Source organism: Sparus aurata, chromosome 22 (assembly GCF_900880675.1).
Source record: "Sparus aurata chromosome 22, fSpaAur1.1, whole genome shotgun sequence".
NCBI lineage: Eukaryota > Metazoa > Chordata > Actinopteri > Spariformes > Sparidae > Sparus > Sparus aurata.
Genome location: NC_044208.1, coordinates 23,484,731 through 23,504,995, shown reverse-complemented (window position 1 = coordinate 23,504,995; position 20,265 = coordinate 23,484,731). Strand labels below are relative to the sequence as shown.

Sequence of the window (20,265 nt, the reverse complement as noted above, 5' to 3'; positions counted from 1 at the left end):
CACATCCAGTAGGACCTCACAAAATATGTATTTAGCCCGACAGCAGTTATTAGATTTAAATTATAATCACTATTAAAATATACAGACTCAGGCTAGGTTTCTGGGGGTGTGTGTGGGCAGAGGCGGCTCCCATTGGGCCATCCTCCCCTGTTGAAAATGATCCAATCACAGACCAACTATTATACATTTCGTACAATTGTGCCAACACTGAACGTGCAGAGCAGCGGCAGAGATCCATCATTTCCACGCTAATGTAAACGGCTCTGTGCTCTGTAGATTACTGATTGCCAGCAGCGTGTCTCCGGCTGATTACAAAAACTTTTAAATCCATTACACACACAGAATAACGCCGTGCAGTTATCAGTGAACTGATGAAGGAAAAGAAAAAGAAAAAGAGACTGGACCCATGGAAGCGTGTTGAATTAAATGTAGGATGGATACAGCGGAATATAAGGATCGGAGAACAAAGGATTTATTTTTGTCCTGAGCTGACGCACTGACTGCTGCCTTAATCATCACACTGCACATTTCCATCTGAACACACACACACACACTCGGCTAAGCAGATACTAAAAGTGAGTTATAGGTGTTTTGTTTTATTGTTTTTTTTTCCCGGTGCTTAGTCAGAGCTCACTCAAGTGAGTGCTGGTGACTAATTTCTGTGACTGTGAACCATTTTGAATTCACTTTGAAGGAGTCCCACCTGCCTTGCAGCGTGTGTGTGTGTGTGTGTGTGTGTGTGTGTGTGTGTGTATGTGTGTGTGTGTGTGTGTGTATGTGTGTGTGTGTGTGTGTGTGTGTGTGTGTGTGTGTATGTGTGTGTGTGTGTGTGTGTGGCCAGATGGTGTGATGATAAAGAGAATGGGCAACATCCTCACCTTCATCGCTGCTGATTAAGAGAGAACAACATCCTCAGTCCTCCGCCGTTGCTAGGTGAGTTTTCAGGATGAAAGGTGCTCGGGGACGAATTGGACATTTTGAACAATGGAAATCAGCAACATTGTTCTGAAGAAATGGAGATTATTTGGCAGAACACTGGGAGGGAAATGACAAAGTCGGACGTGCAGATGGTGGAAAACACCACAATGTGACAGAAGCCTGCCCTGAGAGTCTGTTTCTTCTTTTTGTTGCTGAGTTCATTTCTGACCAGAACGGCCTGAGCAGGGTGTGTTTGTCTGTTCACAAGAGGTTTGGGTCTATTTGGAGCCTCGGCGCAGCTGCTGTGCATCACTGAAGCATCCCTAACTATGGTAAACACTTCTCTGTGGGTGCACTCTGGCCATTTGTGGCTTTGGAAGTTTCTTCTGCAGCATCAACTGTTATACAGCGGCTGTTATTCGCTGATACTAGATGTGTGTTTGTGTGTGTGTGTGTGTGTGTGTGTGTGTGTGCCTGCGCTGCGTGGGTGGGAATGTTTGGTTACATTTGCAAGTGTGTGTCTCGCTAATAGGGACAAAATCTTTTGAGCAGCTTTTATGAATCTGTATGTTCTGGTCACAGTGACTCCCAATTGAGGCAAAGCAGAGAAAGGATTATTATTTCAGATCCAATTCTTCGTGCCCGCATCAAGGACATTTCGCATTGCTCACAGTGCTTCACCAGATGCATTTACACATTTAAAAAAAAAAACAGAATAGCAGCCTTGTGCTCGTTCACACATGTATCACACCCTCAGACACACACAGGATGTTCGCAGAGCAATTAGCCGGCGTCAATCAAATTACAATTATTAACATAAATCTCAGATCGAGGCTTTCAGACACACAATTACTGAGATGACGTATCGATAAATCCTCCGCTTCCTCTTTGTATGTCACCGTGTTCCTGTTCTTAATGACCGGGCTCATAATGCCACAATCAGAGCCCAGAATCAGAACATACAAGCAGTTTTTCATTCATCAGAAATCACTTTACACCACAGCCCAACCATTTTTCAAAACACAGTGCTGTTGTTTTTTTTTTTTCATTTCTGCCTTCCAGGCACTGGCATAAAAATTACCCTGCAATGTTTTGTAACTGGCTTCTCAGTGAGCGTGCATCCTTTTTTTAATTAGTTTTTCAGTGTTAAATCATTGTCACGATTTGCTGATGTCGCTGCTGAGATTGTTTTGAAATATCATATCTGTGGATTCAGTGCTTGCAGCTCAACAACTCTAAGAAGACCTGTTGTGCTTCCTCTTTTTTTCCTTTCCTTCAGTGTTTCATAAATGTTTCTCGTGCATCTAAAAGGTTTTGACAATTTAAAAGGTCAAAGTCGTCACCAGCAGGAGCTCCTCTCTCCCACAGAAAACACCGTTCCTGGTTTGGCATGTAAAAATCGATTTAGCACGGCTGCTCTGTTGTTGTTAGCGGTGCTGGCTCAGGCGTGTCTGAGCTGACCAATCAGAGGAGAAGGGGGGCAACCTTGAAGAGACGGGAGTTAAAACAGTATGAGAAAAATGATGCTTGTTTTTTGGGGCATTAAACAAGTACAACCTTTTCTAGAAGTAACCTAAAGTACAATTATGAACCTGAAAATGAGCATAATGTCCACTTTAAGTCATGAATGAATCTTGTTAGCAACCTCTTTATTTTAAGATGGTATGTAAGAGTTTCAGATGAGCACCTGAACACACCAACCAAGAAGTGTTTTCAGCACAGCAGGTGTATGAAGTTAGAACAAAAATAGATTATCATGGTTGGAAGGGGACCAAAACAGTTCTGGACTTAGACAAAATAAAATCAAAGACTTAACTACACAAAAAGAATAAAATACACGACAGTAAGGATACGAACAATGACGTTCATAACAACATGTCGAGTGGTGGAGAGAAGTGGTTTGAAAGATGTCCTCGCTTCTGCGAGCTTCAAATCTTCATGCAGGGCGTTGCAGAGCCCAGGGGATCTGACAATAAAAGCACGGTCAGCTTTCAGTCTTGAGCTGGGACTTAAGAACAGCGAACAGAGCTCTGCCCGAGGATCTGAAACTGAGCTCTGGCACAGAAACCCAGCAGTATAACAGGGAGCTAAACCATGAAGTGCTTGAAAGATCTTCAGTAGAATATTAAAATCAATAGTGAAACTGACAGATAACGAGGGAAGAGAGGTTATATCTGGGATGACACCATCTCGTCAGTAAGTGTTTGTTTAAAGCCAAGCAGCTGGGTTTTTTGCTCTTGTGAGATATTCTTCGGCTTGACCCTGAATGCGACGACCCAGTAACTCTAACCGGGGAATACATCAGCATGATGAAACGGCTTCTTGAGATCAGACAAAGAGAGAGAAATTGATAAAAAATTCTTTCGTAATTTGTTTTTCAAATTAAAGGCCACCAGAATGATTATCCTGAAGGTCTGACATTTGCAAAAAGAGAGCTGAGATTTGTCTTAAAGATATTGTATGATGTGTTTCAGCTGTGTAACAGTGCTGCATACTGAGTTTTGTATTAGTGCCTATTGTGTCCCAGAGGCACTGTGTCCACAAGGATTAACCGAGGCCCAAGGAAGGGGCCTTGCGGTCAGCCACAGATCAGAGGGGCTACTGAGGAGGAGGAATCCTAGTCCTATTGTGCATGAATATTGCAATAAAGCTGGTTTAACGTGACCTCACACGGGGCACCATTGTTGGGATTGATGATAGGGAGTTAGAAATGCCATACCTGTCCTACCATCAATACCAACAATGGTGCCCCGTATGAGGCCACCTTAATCCACCTTTATTGCAATATTTATGCACAATAATCCAGAATGATTTACTGTCCAACACTGAAAATGTTTTCTGTGATGAGTACCGGTCTTTTTCAAGGCAGCCCAACAGAATAAAATGATCAACAAGTGTGTTTAAAGTGGGCTGAAATGGAGAAGAATACAAATCAAACAATGTCCAGAAGCCGCTGTGAGTAAAACATCTTGTGTGACTCGAGTCAGTGCAGTTTGGGCTGCTGCATGCTCAACGTGATGGGTTGTTTCTGCATCTCACAGAAGCAACTGCGAGTTGATGTTAATATTGAACCGGCTTGGAATGAAACCAAAGTTTCCCCTGAAGGCAGGCAATCAATTGAGTGAGGCTAAGTGTACTCGAATTTGTAGCTAATGAGCCAATACAAAGCCTTCATTAACGTCCTTTAGTCTGTTGTTGTGGCTCAAGGAGAAGCCAAATGGAGTCTGGATTTACATGCACACTGATTATCTTATTTAAATTATACCCAGACTCTGAGAAATAACATAACATTTAGTTGAAGTGTGTATGACGTCAGTTTATTCTCTCATTCTAATTTGATTTATCTTTAAAAGTCATATAAAAATAAAAAAAATCATGGAGACTAATCATTAAAAAATACATCTACAGAGCTTGTAGAAAGGTACAGAAAAAGGACTCATATGTTGACCCCAAAAGTGCAACAGAAAGAAAAGGCAACTTATTTAAGCTGTTTCCTGTGAAGCCAAACAAATCATGTTATTTGAACTCTTGTTTGAAGGGGACTTTGAAGGACAGTCTACAATGTTATCTCATTAGGTGATCATGACACGGATACAGACAGGGACAGATAGGGAATGACTCTGGTCATGGTTGGCCTTGATCCCAGGACCACTTGGACAGCCCATAATAGTGTAAAAATGACCTAATGATCAAATCTGTTCTCTGCATTTTGTGGAATATGTGTGCACGTATTAATCTTGGGCATAATGTAAAATTCATGTTTGCATCCTTTCTTGTAAATCCCGTTAGACATTAGTATGCAGTTTGAATCTTGTGGGAGTGGTGGACCCCGCCAGCAACAAAGGAGACTCCTACATACAGAGGCAATTACAAAATGCAAATACCTTGAATGGCTGTTGTTTGAAAAAAAAAAAAAAAAAATGCAGACCATGAATAGCATCAAATAAAGTGTCCTGATGCAGTGAATCTCTAAAGGATGATTGATTTAGGGAGCTGTGGAGCTTATCAGTACAAACTGATCCGCCTGATATCCTGCTGAGTAAGAAAGAAAACAGAGAAAGAAGCTCAACTGTATGCAGCTGCTTTTAAGTGTCATGCACACACCAACAGAGAACCCATACACAAAAATCAATATTAGTTCAAATGCAGAAAACAAATAGCCGCCACACATTTCCCCGCCATGCACAAACACATTTCAGTCAAATGGACTGATAGCACTCGTCGTGTCTTGTCAAAGCTCACAAACACTTTCTTCTGATGGGTTTAAAAAAAAAAAACACACAGCGCCTGACCTCTCTCACTCTGCACCTTCCTTTTATTCACTCAACCTGCTTCAAAATCTGCCGGATGGAAATTCAATTCATTAAAACGAGTGCTGCTCGTCAGTGCCCGCGTCTGTGCACTTTGACCCACTGCTGTGCTTTTGTTATGCTTAATTTATTGTGTTTATGTGTGTAATGGACCGCTGATGTGTGTGACGCGTTTCTGCTGATGTGCTGAGAGAAAACAACACCAGCTCTGTTTGTCATCTCTACACCTGAGCTTTTATTGTGATGCGGATCAGGTTTTCTTTTATGTTTACAGGCGTCCTGGGGCATTCATTCAAAGTATAACAACATATACTTCAGAGGCTGATGGGACCAATCTCCTTTTTTGGTGTCCCCAGCCATCGGAGCCCTTACTACGTAACCCAAACATCACTTGAAGTGTGACTTACAAACCATCAATCAGTGCTTGTGTTTTGGACCCACCTGTCAGCAGGTGTTTATCAACGCAAATGAACAGAACGTGGCTATTGGGGTAATTTAGGAAAGTGTTTATTACAGTTTTGTCAGTCCATCGTATACAGAGTCATTTATCACAACTGAAGCCTGTGAGGCTAATTGTTCCACTAAACACTCTGTAGTCACATTTATCAAAAGCAACACAATATAAAAACACCCTGTTACAATAAAATGTCCAGGATTTAAAATGCTGGTGTAAGTAAAAAACAGAAGTAGGCAGGATTGACATGGAGCTTATTTTTCTACCGTGTGTAGGCTTCTACTGGCTGTTTTACCTTATGCAACACATCATACTGTATTTTAACTCAGTTGTCAGGACAGTGTAGTGAGAGCTAGATCAAAGAATAGATACTGCTGTTGTGTTGGGTAAAGCAAGCAGTGGATTTGGTTTTTTCATAAAGACTGGAAAGATGTGGAAACTGTTAGTATTACTGTCTCCAGCACCAGGTTTTACCTCCACCAATGACATTATGTTTTCACCAATATCCATTTGTTGGTTGGTTGGCTGGTTGGTTGATTGGTTGGTCGGTCGGCTGGATTACACAAACACAAAACAAAAGGCAAGCTTTATTCAATAAAGCTGTTAACTAAAGTCCAATTAAAAACAAAATTCAAAGTCCAAACACAAAAGCTAAATAAACAAAGTAGGAATCTAAAAAACCCAAAGTACAAACCAGTAATAACAAAAAATAAAGACACAGGAACCCAAGACCAAAACTGGACATGTTGTCCTTGTATGTTAAAAACAAAAGGCAAAACACAAAATAAAACAGGAAATTACAAACCGTAAACTCAAATTGTGACATTATCTAAGGATATTGAACAGTTAGAAAAAAATAGTCAGTATCAAATACCTGTTTTGTTTGTCATTAATTGTTTTATGCCATTGGTTTTTACTTCAGTACACAAATAGGCTGATAAATTGTCCTCAGGTGAGAAACATTTATCACTCAGAGTATTTAAATTATTAATTACATTACAATATTGTACATAACCCCCCAAAATTCCAGCGTCTCAGTTTTTCTAATGACTGTATTTTATCACTCGAGTAGCTAGACACACAGTTCTCCAGTTAAAACCAATGTGGAGCTTCACTGGCAGTTAAAGAGGGAGCTGTAACTGTAACAGTGACAGGGAGCATCATTCTCCCTAATAGATTCTGTGTATCTGTATGTGGGTGAGCAGGGGGGGGGGGGGGGGGGGTTAGCTCGTTCATATTCCAGTCGTGTTTGAGTCACCTTGCAGTCGCGGCTCGTCGTCACAAAAAGGAGCTTCCCCTCCCCCTCCCTCCGCCTGCCCTTTAATTTCTTCAAACTATTATCGTGATAATTGCTGGCCTTCAGCCCACAGCCTTGGGGAGATGGTTTCTATTTTTATTTCTTTATTATTACAGCATACAGTGTGTGTGTGTGTGTGTGTGTGTGTGTCTAGATTTGGCACTTGCAGGAGAAAAAAAAGAAAAAAGTGAGATCCATGAGGTGATGAGCTGACCAGACACACAGGAAATTGAGCTTGCTTACTCACTCACTCTTTCTATTTATCTCGACCACACATGCGCACACACACACATATGCGCGTGCGCACACACACACACACACACACACACACACACACACACACACACTTTCTCATATATTCTCACAAAAACATGGATCCAGTGAGGCAGATGGTTCCGTGAGCCGAGACAAAAATAGAAAAAGAGACAAGAGGGTGAAAGGCAAGAAGAAAAAGAAAAAAAAAGAGAGGAGAGTATTTTGTCTTTTGGAGCAAAAGCAGAGAACAACCCTGTGGGCTTCACACAAACACACACACATACACACACACACACATGTCAACATTCATACACACTGCATAATACATCAGAGGCACATGGTTGTTTGTGGACGTTGGACAAGTTTTTGTTTTTCGCTGCTTATAAAAAAATGACAAATGCCAGTGACTTTGCTTTTGTATCTAAGTGAGTATCTACTTACATTAAAACTACAAAAATATGTAACTGGAATAAAGAAAGATATAAAATAGATTTAAGTTCCTGTGCACCCACAAAACCCTGGCTCCTACACATCCCCCAGTGCCACTCTTCCTCCTTGATTAACTGAGATAACCCTGATATCACCATCAAAGATATATTGTCAGATCTTAAAAAAAGCTCCTTGGAGAGCTACAGTGATGTTAAACAGCACTACATGTGACCTTTTTAGTGTAAAATCCTTGGAGCGCACCTTAAATTGTGCTCTGCCGGTGAGTTTGACATCTAAGGTGTTCTGCCAGAGAACCACAGGAGGATCTCTGGGTAAAATATTCAAGGTTAAATGGACAGTAAACACCGCTTTAATAAGCACCTTCCTATTCTAATTTTGCTCTCTCGCCAAAGAAGAGACATGAATATTCAGCATAGAGTGACATTAACGACCCCCATTTATAATGTGACACAGCAGGTATGAAGGGCGAACAAGTCACACTGAGATGCTCTCACTGAATATTTTACACGGCCTCAGCAAACGAGGTGGCAGCGTCAATCATCAAACCGACAACCCAGAGAGTCATTTAAAAAAAAACAGAAAATAACATTTTGTGATGAAATTGCAAAACACCAAACTGACTTATCAACCCTGAAAAACATGTTGATAGAGTTGTAATGATGTCTCCTATCCACATCGCATCCATGTTGATTAGATGAAATTCATCTGCTGGTGTAAATCACAGGATGAGGATCGTTGATATCTAATCCAGGAGCGCCTAAATTTGTTCCATCGAAGGGTCAAAACTGATGCTTCTGGTGGACCATGAGCCAAAAGCAAACACTTATCTAATTGTTGAAGGTCTCATAAAGTAGTGAGATTTTCATGTCTTAATTTTTTTTGTTTTAAAGGAGGTCCAGAACAATCTGAAGAGAAATGCAGACATGTATTCAGAAACTGCTTCTGTAAAGGAGCTGTCATGTAAGGTTGTGATGTCATCACCCTCAGCCACGCCCACAACACAGTCAGGGTTGGGAGGGTTCTGTAAAAAATTGTATTCCGATAAAACTGATTACATAAAATAATGATTTATGAACTTGATTACTTTGTTACTTTGGATTACCTCAGTACCAAAAATATGCAAATAAAGACTTACAAGAGTCTGTGTTCTGTAATGGTAATCCTGTTAACAGTCTCCTTTGTCACTAAATGTATCTGTAATCTAATTAAAAACATTTTCTGTAACTTTACCAGAATATAGTTACCTTTTTTAAGTATCCTGATCATGTAATTCTGTTACATGAATTCTATCACTCCCCAAGCCTGGCCATGGTTGCAGGAAACACTTGAAGAGATGAGGCAGAAACATGGTGGGCAGGGCTTGTTCAGACCTGTGACAGCCAACCAATCAGAGCAGAGGGAGCTTCTTTGGATGTAAAAGACACAAGATATAAAAACGGAGCGTTCAGACAGAAAGAGAAAATTAGAAAATGAGAATGAGATACTATCAACAAAAAACACAGGATGAAGTAAAGTCTTTTTCTTTTTCTTTGTTTGTTTGTGAGAAACATTTGGCCTTAAATCAAACGTTATGGTAGTCTAGCTTTGGCGCGTGATCAAGTCAATTATTTCTTGGCCTAATGTTAATCAGCTCCTTAAAATAAACTCCTTGTTAAAGATATTCAAGAGACAAACTGAGTGAAACAAAACCTCCATAGCAAATATAATAAATCTACATTCTGCACTCTGATGCCCGGATTTGTAAGATGGAGAAACCCTGAGCTCCAAAGTGGAGTGTTTTTATTTCTTCTTAATTAAATCTCTTTTTAGAAGAGTCCCATTGAGATTAGAAATCTCTATTTCAAGGGAGACCTGGCCAAGACCGTCAGCAGCTTGAAAAGAACATTATTACACTATTACATTGTTACACTAATTTGAACAAAATACAGCAAACAAGCAAAGACAAAAATTCAAGGAATCAGTGTGCTTGCAGCTGACCTCTAATACCTGCTGACTCCAACACGTGACATGAACGCAGCAGAACGAGAGATGTGACTCAGAGACGAGGGCTGTAAAAGGGCGTCGGCTGGAGAGCAAACTCCAAGAACATCAATCTATCGGTTCATTTGGATCATGATGGACTGCTGATTAAACATTTGCCCTCTGTCCACCCCTCCGCCTATAGTCTGTAGTTAAATCATAATGCCCTCGACAGTCAGAGTTGGCAGGCTGTTAATTATCTACGAGTTCTGACGACTCGCACTGAATCTGCACCCATCACCACATCACCTACAGCTCAGACTAAATGACTAAATCATCGTGTCAGCTGTGCGGAAATACTTTAAGTGATTCAACAGATTCGCACATTATGAGGGAAGCTGTGAAATAAAAGAGCTAGCAGGGAATCACGTTGGTAACACCCTCATGACCTCGTTTCACACCGACTTCATCTGGTTTTATTTTAAAGGTGATCTTCACAATGGAAGTAAAAGCGCAAGAAAAAATACAAAACAGAGTAGCACTTTGAATTAGGGTACAATAATTAACCGCTGACTGCATTTTAGTAGCATTTTGGCTCTTAATTAGCCATAATAAAGCACTTTAACGCCTCATTCTCCAACTACCTCATCCTCAATAACCTCCTGATCACTGCTTATCGACAATGAGGAGGGAAGTTGTTGTACATGAGTTACGATCTTGATATAGTGCGGCTGGGGTGACGTATTTATCCATAGAGAATGTCATATCGACTACACTCCACTCAGCCTTCTTCCTTGAATATTTCAATTGGAGTATTGCAGAGAAATAAGCTCTTTGGCAAACACTAGATTGTGACAGTTGCACTCTTTGTCCAGCAAGTTAATCCTCACAAATGCGATCATCGGATGTAAAAAACAAACATTCGGTTATCAACAAGCTACATCACAGCCGCATGACTTCAGTGTCACCACCACTCAGCTTCCTACTACACTAAACTTTAAATCCATACACTTTTGTTTAAACAAAACTTAAACTGTAAACTGATCCATCCACAAGTTGTAAAGTTAGAGTTGGAACAATTTGCAACTGAACTAGTGAGTAGATGAGCTTCCACGTTCGGCACGATGTACCTGACAACTGTTGTAGTCTTATTAATTCACTTGTGAGCAACCACTTTTTTTAAGATACCTTGAAACTTTAAAACTTTAAAACTCAAATGTGACGCATCAACTTAAAATATCTTAAGCTTGTGTTAACTGCAGGCCTTAATCCAGGTATCTAACCAAAAACCCTTTGACTTAGAGACTCATTGGCTCCAGAGAAAGCTGCCTGTGACTGAGTGATGTCACTCAGTGGACATGTTGCATTGTGGGTAATGTAGGCGCTGTATTTTGAAAATGAAGACGTATGCGTGGGATAAACTAGGCAGTATCTCCGGTTTTGAAGCACTGATTTTGATCATTTGTTTTAAAACTGTCAAGCAATCCATAATGTGTGCAACCGTTGACCAGTGGGCAGCTTTCCAACACCTGCCGCCTACATTACCCACAATCCAGCTTAGCCACTGAGTGACCTCACTGGAGGCACTTTGTAGAATATGGTCATGCAGAATGAAACATTAATAAGCGCTTTATATTGATTAATAAATAGCCAATATAGTTAATGGTTAATATGTTGAACCTGATATAACGTGCTCCCACAACACTGTGCTCTTTACTGACATTACTTATCATAATTTGCTCGTCCAACAGGTGTGATGATGCTGCCTGTGTCACCTACGGCACTTAGTCCTCCCAAATGTCAGCGGAAGGAAGAGGAAGGTCATTATTATTTCTCGAATATGTCATTATGCTGAATGTCGATGAAATTGGCTCCTGTTGTGCTGCTGGCCTGAAGGTCTGCGTCATTTCTATTCCCTTTTAAATTTCAGATGTCATCCAGCTCATAGGATTCACAAGAAACCTCAGTCACCCTCTAATTCATCACTCTCTGTCCTCCCATCTGCCTCCTGCCGGCTTTTAGAAGTCACGACATTGCCTCCAGATGACACCTCGCACCGGGATCATTAACTCACCTCCTCTTGGCGACGATGCCGTCTGCGCGGTGAGCTTCAAATGACCTTAGAACTCATGTGAAGTCGATTACCCACGGGGGGAAAAATACAGTTGGCACCTCCTTCACATCTGTTTTTTTTTTTTTTTTCTGTTTGTGTCACGAGATGAGGTCACAGGACTCCATGTGTGAGTAAGAATTATAAAGGCGTAGCTTGTTCCATCCTCACATGTGCAGGCAGAGTGTGTAAAAATACCCGAGGGAGGTGAAGTTACCTCTGTTCTACTACAACACAAGAAATATGTGTTTAATTCAACAATTAACAATCATTCATACCTTGCCACGCACCATTTTGCAATAAGACAATGACGCTGAAAAGTATGATACAGAATGCAAATCCTGCTTATTTAAAAAAGGTGTAAGTTGTCGCTTGTTAGCTCAGTTGTCCGTGCAGCCAGTGGCCCTAAAGTGCATTCGACTGGAAAAACATTTTTCTGACTGGGAAAGTTCACATGAATGCTCCCTCAAGCCGGAGCAACAACTCTGACAGTTGGAGAACATTTTGGTACACGAGTTGCCGAGTTGTCGTCAGCAGGAGTGATGTGCAGCTGAAGAGTAGCGAGAGAGAGTCGGGCATCCGCAGCAGGCGGAAACACTTGTATATTTTATTTTCACATCTTACTTTAAACAAACCAGAGGTGATTGTGGCTTTCAGGATCGTCTCAGTTCGGATTTTTCCATTTAGTCACAACAATAGGTGTAAAAATATCTCCTTTCTTGACATCTTGAGAGTTCCCAGCTTACAGTAGGGAGGCTATTAGACTATCACCTCTCTTGTGATACAAAGTAGACGTCACTGCAACTAAGTACATCTTCTCGTCTTTCACATGATGCCAAAACTCTCGTCTCTTCACATTCTTTTGATAATGTTAGTTTATGTTCTGAATGAAAACTCTGGCCCTTTTGAAGACGAGCTGTGGGTTTCACATCTTTGAAAATCCTGATAAAAATCCTTCATCAAACAGAGCAGATGCTCTTTATTTGAGGAGTGATGATCAGACTCTCTCTGGCATTAAAGGGCTGTGAATTGTAGTAGCTTATGAAACAGTTCATCTTTGACAGCAATAAGGTGTTTTTCAAAATACTGCCTGGTGTATTTTTGCGATTTCCCCCAAAATTGAAGGGATATTTAGAAAAGAAATGCTTCCACAGAAAAGCCACAATAACACTTCTGACAACAACGGAGCCAACAAGGTCACTTTGCAGTTTGGCAGCGTTGAATCACTTCTGTCTCGATGTAAACACACTGCACATATACTTCACACATACATTGCCTGTATCGACGCACACGCAGAAATCAGGAGATATTGGTTTTGAATCTCATATCCTGTTTTATTGTTCAAATATGGCAGGACAATATATACAACACAGTACATACAGCACATCCGCGCATTCAGACGTACACGAGGACAAACACAGAAGACAAATTTGTAGAGATGTTCACACACACACACAAAGCTCCGAGTTGCCATGATTGATAGAGACAAGAAATTTCTCTGGGGAACCACTGATCAAACATCCTACAGTCACACACACACGCACACACACTCAGAGACAGATGAACAGAGTAACCACACAGGCCACCAGGACAAGTTGTGTATTAAAGGGGGTTTTCAGGAGATTAAGGATCCGGTGACAATAAAAGATCAAAACGGAAAAAACAAAAACGTTCAAAGTCCACCTTAAGACAGAATTCACCTTTGTTATTGACGTTTCAAAGAGTCCACAGTGACAGGACTTAAGTGGATTTCACAGGAATGAGAGCACAGTTTACAGCTCGCACCTGTTCTCACCGGAGGGAATTGAAAATCATCCGAGTCTCAGTTTCTGTGTTTTCACGCACACAGATTTACATTAAAACAGAAACAACATGGACTGTGTTTAATGCTGGACTCTTCAGCCTGAAGGTTGACATTTAAGACTTTGGCAGATGAGCCTTCATCATCAACACTGGCTAAAAAGAAAAATGTTACCTATTGTCACCTTAAACACACAGAAAAACATAAACACACATCAATTTGTTTTAGTGACTTAAGGCCACTTTGAAAAGGAGGTGATTTGATTTAACAGCATGTATATATTTACCTGCTTTAAAGAGAAACTAAAAGGGTAAAAAAAAAAAAAAAAAAAACACAGATTTTTGTGCTTTTGTCACCTTTGAATACAAACTGAAACTCCTTTTCTCACTTCAAAATAAAATCTCTTCATTTTTCTCACATGAAACTCATTTCTTTAAACAGAGAAGCCGTTCTGCTGCAACAGCAAAGCATCATAAATAATAGTTAAAAAGGATAAAATAACAGTTTGCCTTCATCATAGCTGTATCATCATCATCATCATCATCATCATCATCATCTTGCTGTCAGTGGAAAACCTCATCTCCAGGAAGTCAAGATTTTTAATTTAGGCATCCTCCCCCAATTTCACATGAGCGCTGGAGTCAAATGCAGAGCATGGAAAAGGCCAAATTCATTTTCAAGTTTAACAGAAAAAAGAAAAAAAAAAAATGGATGGAAGACACTGAAATTAAGAGCCGGAGGGCGATTGTCTGAGTTAGCCTCTCCCTCGTCAGCATCCGAGGAACTGCTCTTACATGTGTAGGGATACAGAGTAAAAGGTGCTCCGATCAGCATAAATACACCCAATAAACACTGAGCTTCAAACAGCCAGGCTACAGCCTGATTTATAGACTTTAACCCAAACACTTCATGGATGGATTTAAAAGAAAAAAAAACTAAATAAATCATCATACGTGTAGCAGGTGGTATAAGCATAAAAAAAAGACATTTACATATGATCAGGCAGGAAGAGGAGTGAGTAAATGCCTGTGTCTAAAAAAAAGCGTCTCATATAAATATGTATTTTTACTGAGCCAAGCACTCTAGACATTAATCAAGATTTTGGCATTAATGAAGTTAAAATGCATTCTTGGCAACTTGTAGTGTATTTTAGGAGTGTGATTTAATTTTTCAGCCCGTCGGCACCAGAAAAACCAGCTTTATTCTACGTTTATTGTTTGGTGGCGACCTCTAGTGGCCGTAGTTATAATAAGGGGAGCAAAGGAGGAACTGGGGGGATTAAGTTTACGAGCCACAGAGTCTTCAAAAGGAGGAAGATGTGGACAGGCCAAACCAGCACAGGACCTTCATTCAGGAGACTGCTTTTTCGGAAAACCTAAAGTAATCAGTGAGTTCATTTAACTTACGTAACGTACTTAAACTACATATGTAATGTTTTACGTTACTGACATAACTTGTTTTAACCCAAACCATGATCTTTTCCTAATCCTAACCGAGTCATTTTTGTGCCTATTCGTAACCAAACTGCGACCATCTCACAATGTTAAAAGTGAAATATGGAAGAGTTGATCACCTTGAATTCATCCCAACAAATAAAGGCAGTGTTTCATCAGAGTACCTGCTAACTACATTTTTTAAATACGTCCATGACTTAAGCCACCGTTAGCTTGTTAGTTCAGTTAGCTGTGACGTTAGCCGCACAATCAGGGGAGTGTTGGTGCGTACACCGCTAACACAGGAGCTTTGGGCTCCTTGGAGAAAGAGGTTATCAGGTCACAGGCTAGCTGGTTAGCATGCTAACGTCAGTAGATATCTTTTCACCACAATACATAGACGTCTTTGCCAAAATGTGAAAACTGTTGTTTCTTCACATTCTGCTGATAGTTTTTGTTTCTTTCAAATGTTTCAAACTAATCTTCAAACATATTGCACTTTTAATCACATGATGACGAAGGTGCGACACCGGTTCACCTGTTGCTGGTTCTAGCAAAAGTCATACGTCACAGTTTTCATGTAGTTGTGGGAATGGTCACGTATGGCAGTCGACCTACCATGATTGGTTTTAGCATCCTCAGTTAAGTATCTCAAATTAACCTGATGCGTTTTGTAAACTTAGTGGACATATATTATTGTGATAGTGTGACACCAGTTTGTTTGCTCCCATAGTGTTTGTGAACCCAACAGAGGAGTCCAGATTAGGTTTGGAAAAGCTGGTGTCAGTTTATGTCTGTTTGAAAATATGTATTCAGAGCTTATAACTGAATTTAGCTTAAACTGATGATTGTCTCATTGTGCCTGGAGAGGACACACACGGTTTACATGGTGGACACATATGATACTTGAAGCACAGCTGAGACCAGATCACTTTCTATAAACAGCTCAGAATAAAGATAAAAATGCAGAATGGTATCTTGAGTAAAAAGTAAAATTAAATGAAAGTTTCAAGATCATCCTTTTCCTGAAATCAATACAGAGTGCTTTGAGCCGAGACTCACTGCAAAATACTCGAACAAAAAACTTCCACTGTCCAAGTTCAACATTTTAAACTGAAGCCTGAAGAATCCAGTCACAGCTCAGACTGCGTCAGTCAAACCAGCTCTTTTTCAGCCACAACGATGAGCAGATGAGTTATCTTTTGAGACATGTATGCTAAAAAATATTTTTTTCCTTCATCTGAAACACTGAAGTTAAGGAGAAATGAGGGAAATTTAGGATATCAAGTCCCGTTTATGTGCAGGTGACAGTGAACCAAACTGTCTACAAAACATGATTTATCTTATTCTAAAAAGGGCAGTTTTTGGGAGACAGCTCAAAGTGAACCCTAAATGTGCTAAATGTGTCTCTAGAGGAGTGCTTCACATAAGTTTTCTGGGTTAATGTGCAGAGACAGACCCACAGCTGAGTGACGATCCTTGCTGTTAGACGTAGGACATCAGAGTTAGTAAGTTAACTGACAGGCTTAGCTAGCTGGCCTGTTGGGACGGTCACTTAGCACTGAACTCAAGCTACATTATCTATTTAACTAGCACTGTGTCAAGCTAGGTCAGTTGGGCAGGGAGCTAGCATCACAGGCTAGCCATCTTGGTTCGCTAGCTGGGTTAGCTCGTCAGCAAACTAGGCTGACTGGTTGGCTGGTTCAGGCTTTGTGCCCAGGGCTTACTGACTCTTCTCCTGGTTAGCCAGGCCTGGCTGATGTTGTCTGGGCGGCTGTTTTTTCAGTCTCTGTGCCTCAGTCCGATGATGTCACTTCCTGTTGTCTTTAGTGGAGTTAGCTGTAGTGTCCGTCTTTGTTGCGCTATCCTCAGTGTTTCCAGGGGGCTGCACGGCCGTGGCGTTTGGCCCGCCCCCATTTTGAAGTGTTTCCTGTTTGTATTGTTGCAATGCGCGATTGACTGCATCCTCGACCAATCGCCTGCTGACCCTCAGCAGCTCCGCCTCGTCGGGCTCGGACCGACGACGCCCACCTGGGTAGAAGAAGCACAACAAAACCATATTATGATCCTCTTCATGGGAGATGTGAAAATTGAGTGGTTCATCAAATCAAACCCTGGATTTCTGCAAGGTTGATTTCCCTCCATTAGAACATGCTTTCTGCCAAAAAGAAAAACTTTTTCCAAAAACTCACAGCTGGATCATCCCACAAATCACTGACATGTTATCATCCTCTAAAGGTGATGTGTCTAATGTTTTAGCAAACAGCTGCCTCATTAACACTTCCAAAAAATACATCAGCATTCATTTGGATTCATTGTGTTTCTGCTAACTTGTTGAATGTGAGCCCAACTTTCACTCTCTTTTAGCTCGGTTTTTGGTCTCCACCATCTCCCGAGGGACAAGTGGCTCTTTAGCTTCTATACACTATATTCACCAGGTAGTCTCTAGCGCTGTATGTCTGGTGTTTGGTGATGGACAGGTAGTGAACAGCTGCTTAATGAGAACTATTCTGCTCCAAACGATGACGATGCAGCTGGGCCAGTGAACCAAAACAATATGCTGAAAGACACTAAATCGCTCTGAGGAGCTGAAGGGAAACTCAGCATGAGAAGTGATGTTGAGTAATTATTCTCTGTTGATTCATCGCTACAAGTGACGCCTCTCACATTACAACTTGTTATTCTTTCCATTGTTAATATAAAAATATAAATAGTGCAGCTTTAAAATATGCCTGTACTACTATAAATACTGAAGGATTATTTATATTAGTTATTTGTTATATAGTTATATTCTATTTGAATACTGCGGTACAGAAGATTTATTTATTCTTGTTTGTGACACATTGTTATAACTTTATGAAACAATACATGTCTGTGGTTTTACCGCAGTAGTAGACACAGCTTTTATTTAACTAATTTATTGCACCTTCACCAGTAATCCATTTCGATCAATACAACATAAATGTTAAATTTATAACCCATCATCAAGCTGTGGATTTCCCGCTGTGTTTGTGCCTCAGGCTGGTTGTCTACTCTGTTGTTTTATTACATGAGTGACATATTCAGAATCTTAACAATAGTGACATTCAAAGCCCGTAAACTCCACAATGAATATGATTGTAACATGACGCCTCCTGTGGTGTTTGGGTGTCCTATCATATGGTACCAGGGATGATATAATACTTAAAATAACTACCAATCAGGCGACAACGAATGAGTCTTCACTCACTCATCACTGACTGAATCCAGCAACAATAGATTGGATGCGACGACAATAGATAACTTGTGACAGCTGATAACAGATGAGTCGAACGCCACTCTCAGCTCTTCTTTACGTGCGTGTTGAATTCAATCAACCCCCCGAGGCGACTGAAAAGTGAACTAATGTTGCGAGCAGAGCGCTGTACCACACTGGTGCTTCTGCTTTTGCAAGAGACAAAATGGCAGATGGAGAGACCATGAGATAGGAGTCAGACAGCCATAAAGCCGGTGAGAAAAAAAATAAATAAAATGAGACGGGGAGACAGTCAATAATTCATGTAGAAAGACAGTTAGGCAGACAGACTGTAAGATGGACAGCTTGCACTAAGCCGTAATAGAAAATCACTGAACCATCCGCAGAGATCCATTCACCCAGAGATTACTGCAGCGGTTCAAAAACACACTATAACCACCACAGCATTTGATTATCAAGGCCAAGAGTACAATCCCCAGGCTGATCTTCTATACCACACACTCCCAGTGGGCCCTTTGGTTTGTTTAGATTTGAAAGCACAATGCTGCTCTATTATTCATTATAGAAAAATACATACAGTCGGAGCGAGACAGTCAATGAGGATGATGGAGTCTGATTGTCTTTTGCATAATATACAATAGTTCTTTTTTAAGCGCATGTGTGTAGTTTCTGCCATTACAGCTTTCTCAATCAAAGCAACAGAAACAAGGCGTAGTGTGACAACGTTGTGCGGGATGATGGCAGCTTCTGTCCTCACTGATAAAAAAACATCATGACTCAGGTGAAAATGTGCATGACGGGAGTTATGTTTCAAAGTTTTATTCATGTTTTTTTTCCAAGTCACGTTCGCCGACTTCCTCCCTCACTCGGATGTTTAACTGGGAATTTAACCTTGACTAAAATGGATTTCTCTGGGTTTAAACACCCTTTGAATCATTTGGGATACTGGAAGTACACTACTTATAGTAATATATAGTAAATGTTAAGTCATATTTATACATTTAATGCAGAAATGTAACATATAATGTCTTTAATGGTGCCCCGTTAAGATTTAACCGGGAAGCAGTAATGTTTTTATGGGTGTGTGTGTGTTTTGATTATTCATGTCTTGTATTACACAGTCCAGCCAACAGATTGATACTCCTCCACTGATCCACAGGACGGATTAACAAGCATGTGAACAAAGCTACGCAAAAACATGAACGGGTTGTAGCGACACACAATGCATTTTGATGAGTGACACTGAATGTTAAACGCCACAGGGCGCCTTTAATACGCGACACGTCTCTATTGTCAAGTTAACTCTCATGTCAGCTTAACAAAAAGTGCACATCCAAGCCAAAAAAGGGGGCAGGTGCTGAAACAAAAAGACAGCTCGCACACTGCAGGGCTCCAATATCCAAATTATTCAATGCGCCAAAGTAGTGACGCCTCGAGCAAATTTGCTCTTCTTCAGCGTTGTGCGAGTTGTCTTTTCATTTAATTTCTTATAACAGCTTACCCGTGTGTATTAAACACCAAAAGGTGCAGCTCAGCTTGGGTGTTTATTTATGCATCAAAGGCACACTTCACCCCTGCAGCAAAAATACACAGTCGTCTTCTTACCTGTAGTGTTAATTATCCATTTGGTGTTTTGGTGAGCGCTGCAGAGTTTTGGAGGGATCAGCCGTGGAGATGTCTGCCTTCTCCTGAATGTACTGGAACTAGACAGCGCTGGGCTTCACCAACAGTGTCTCTTTACAGAAATCATGACCCAGTTCCTCAAGATAATCAACAGAGCTCGTTTCATAGAAGAGCTACAATTATTTTCTTTCTACCAAACGAATCACTGTGCAGTCATGAGCGTGCATCTACCCATGGTCTTTAGATTATCTTGAGTAATTGGGTCATGTTTTCTGAAATGAGACTATGACGTTGATTTTTAATGCATTTCTTTTGAGCTCTAGAAGCTGAGTGCCCTCCAGTTCCATGATGTTTGAGAGAAGGCAGAGGCCTCTTCAACACTCAGCAACTTAACACCAAAACAGTCTAGATGGATAAATG

The 20,265-nt window shown here is 40.7% G+C and overlaps 1 protein-coding gene across 2 annotated transcripts in view; it reads right to left on the bottom strand.

Annotated features, from left to right (window-relative positions):
- Positions 1–13,062: 13,062 nt before the first annotated feature.
- akap7 (A-kinase anchoring protein 7) overlaps positions 13,063–20,265 on the bottom strand; it is a 51,536-nt gene continuing 44,333 nt past the window's right edge. For both annotated transcript variants that reach the window (XM_030405052.1, XM_030405053.1), the window contains one exon: positions 13,063–17,018. In XM_030405052.1, coding sequence (XP_030260912.1) covers positions 16,798–17,018 — 221 coding nt within the window. In that variant the 3' untranslated portion in view covers positions 13,063–16,797. The remainder of the gene's footprint in view (positions 17,019–20,265) is intronic.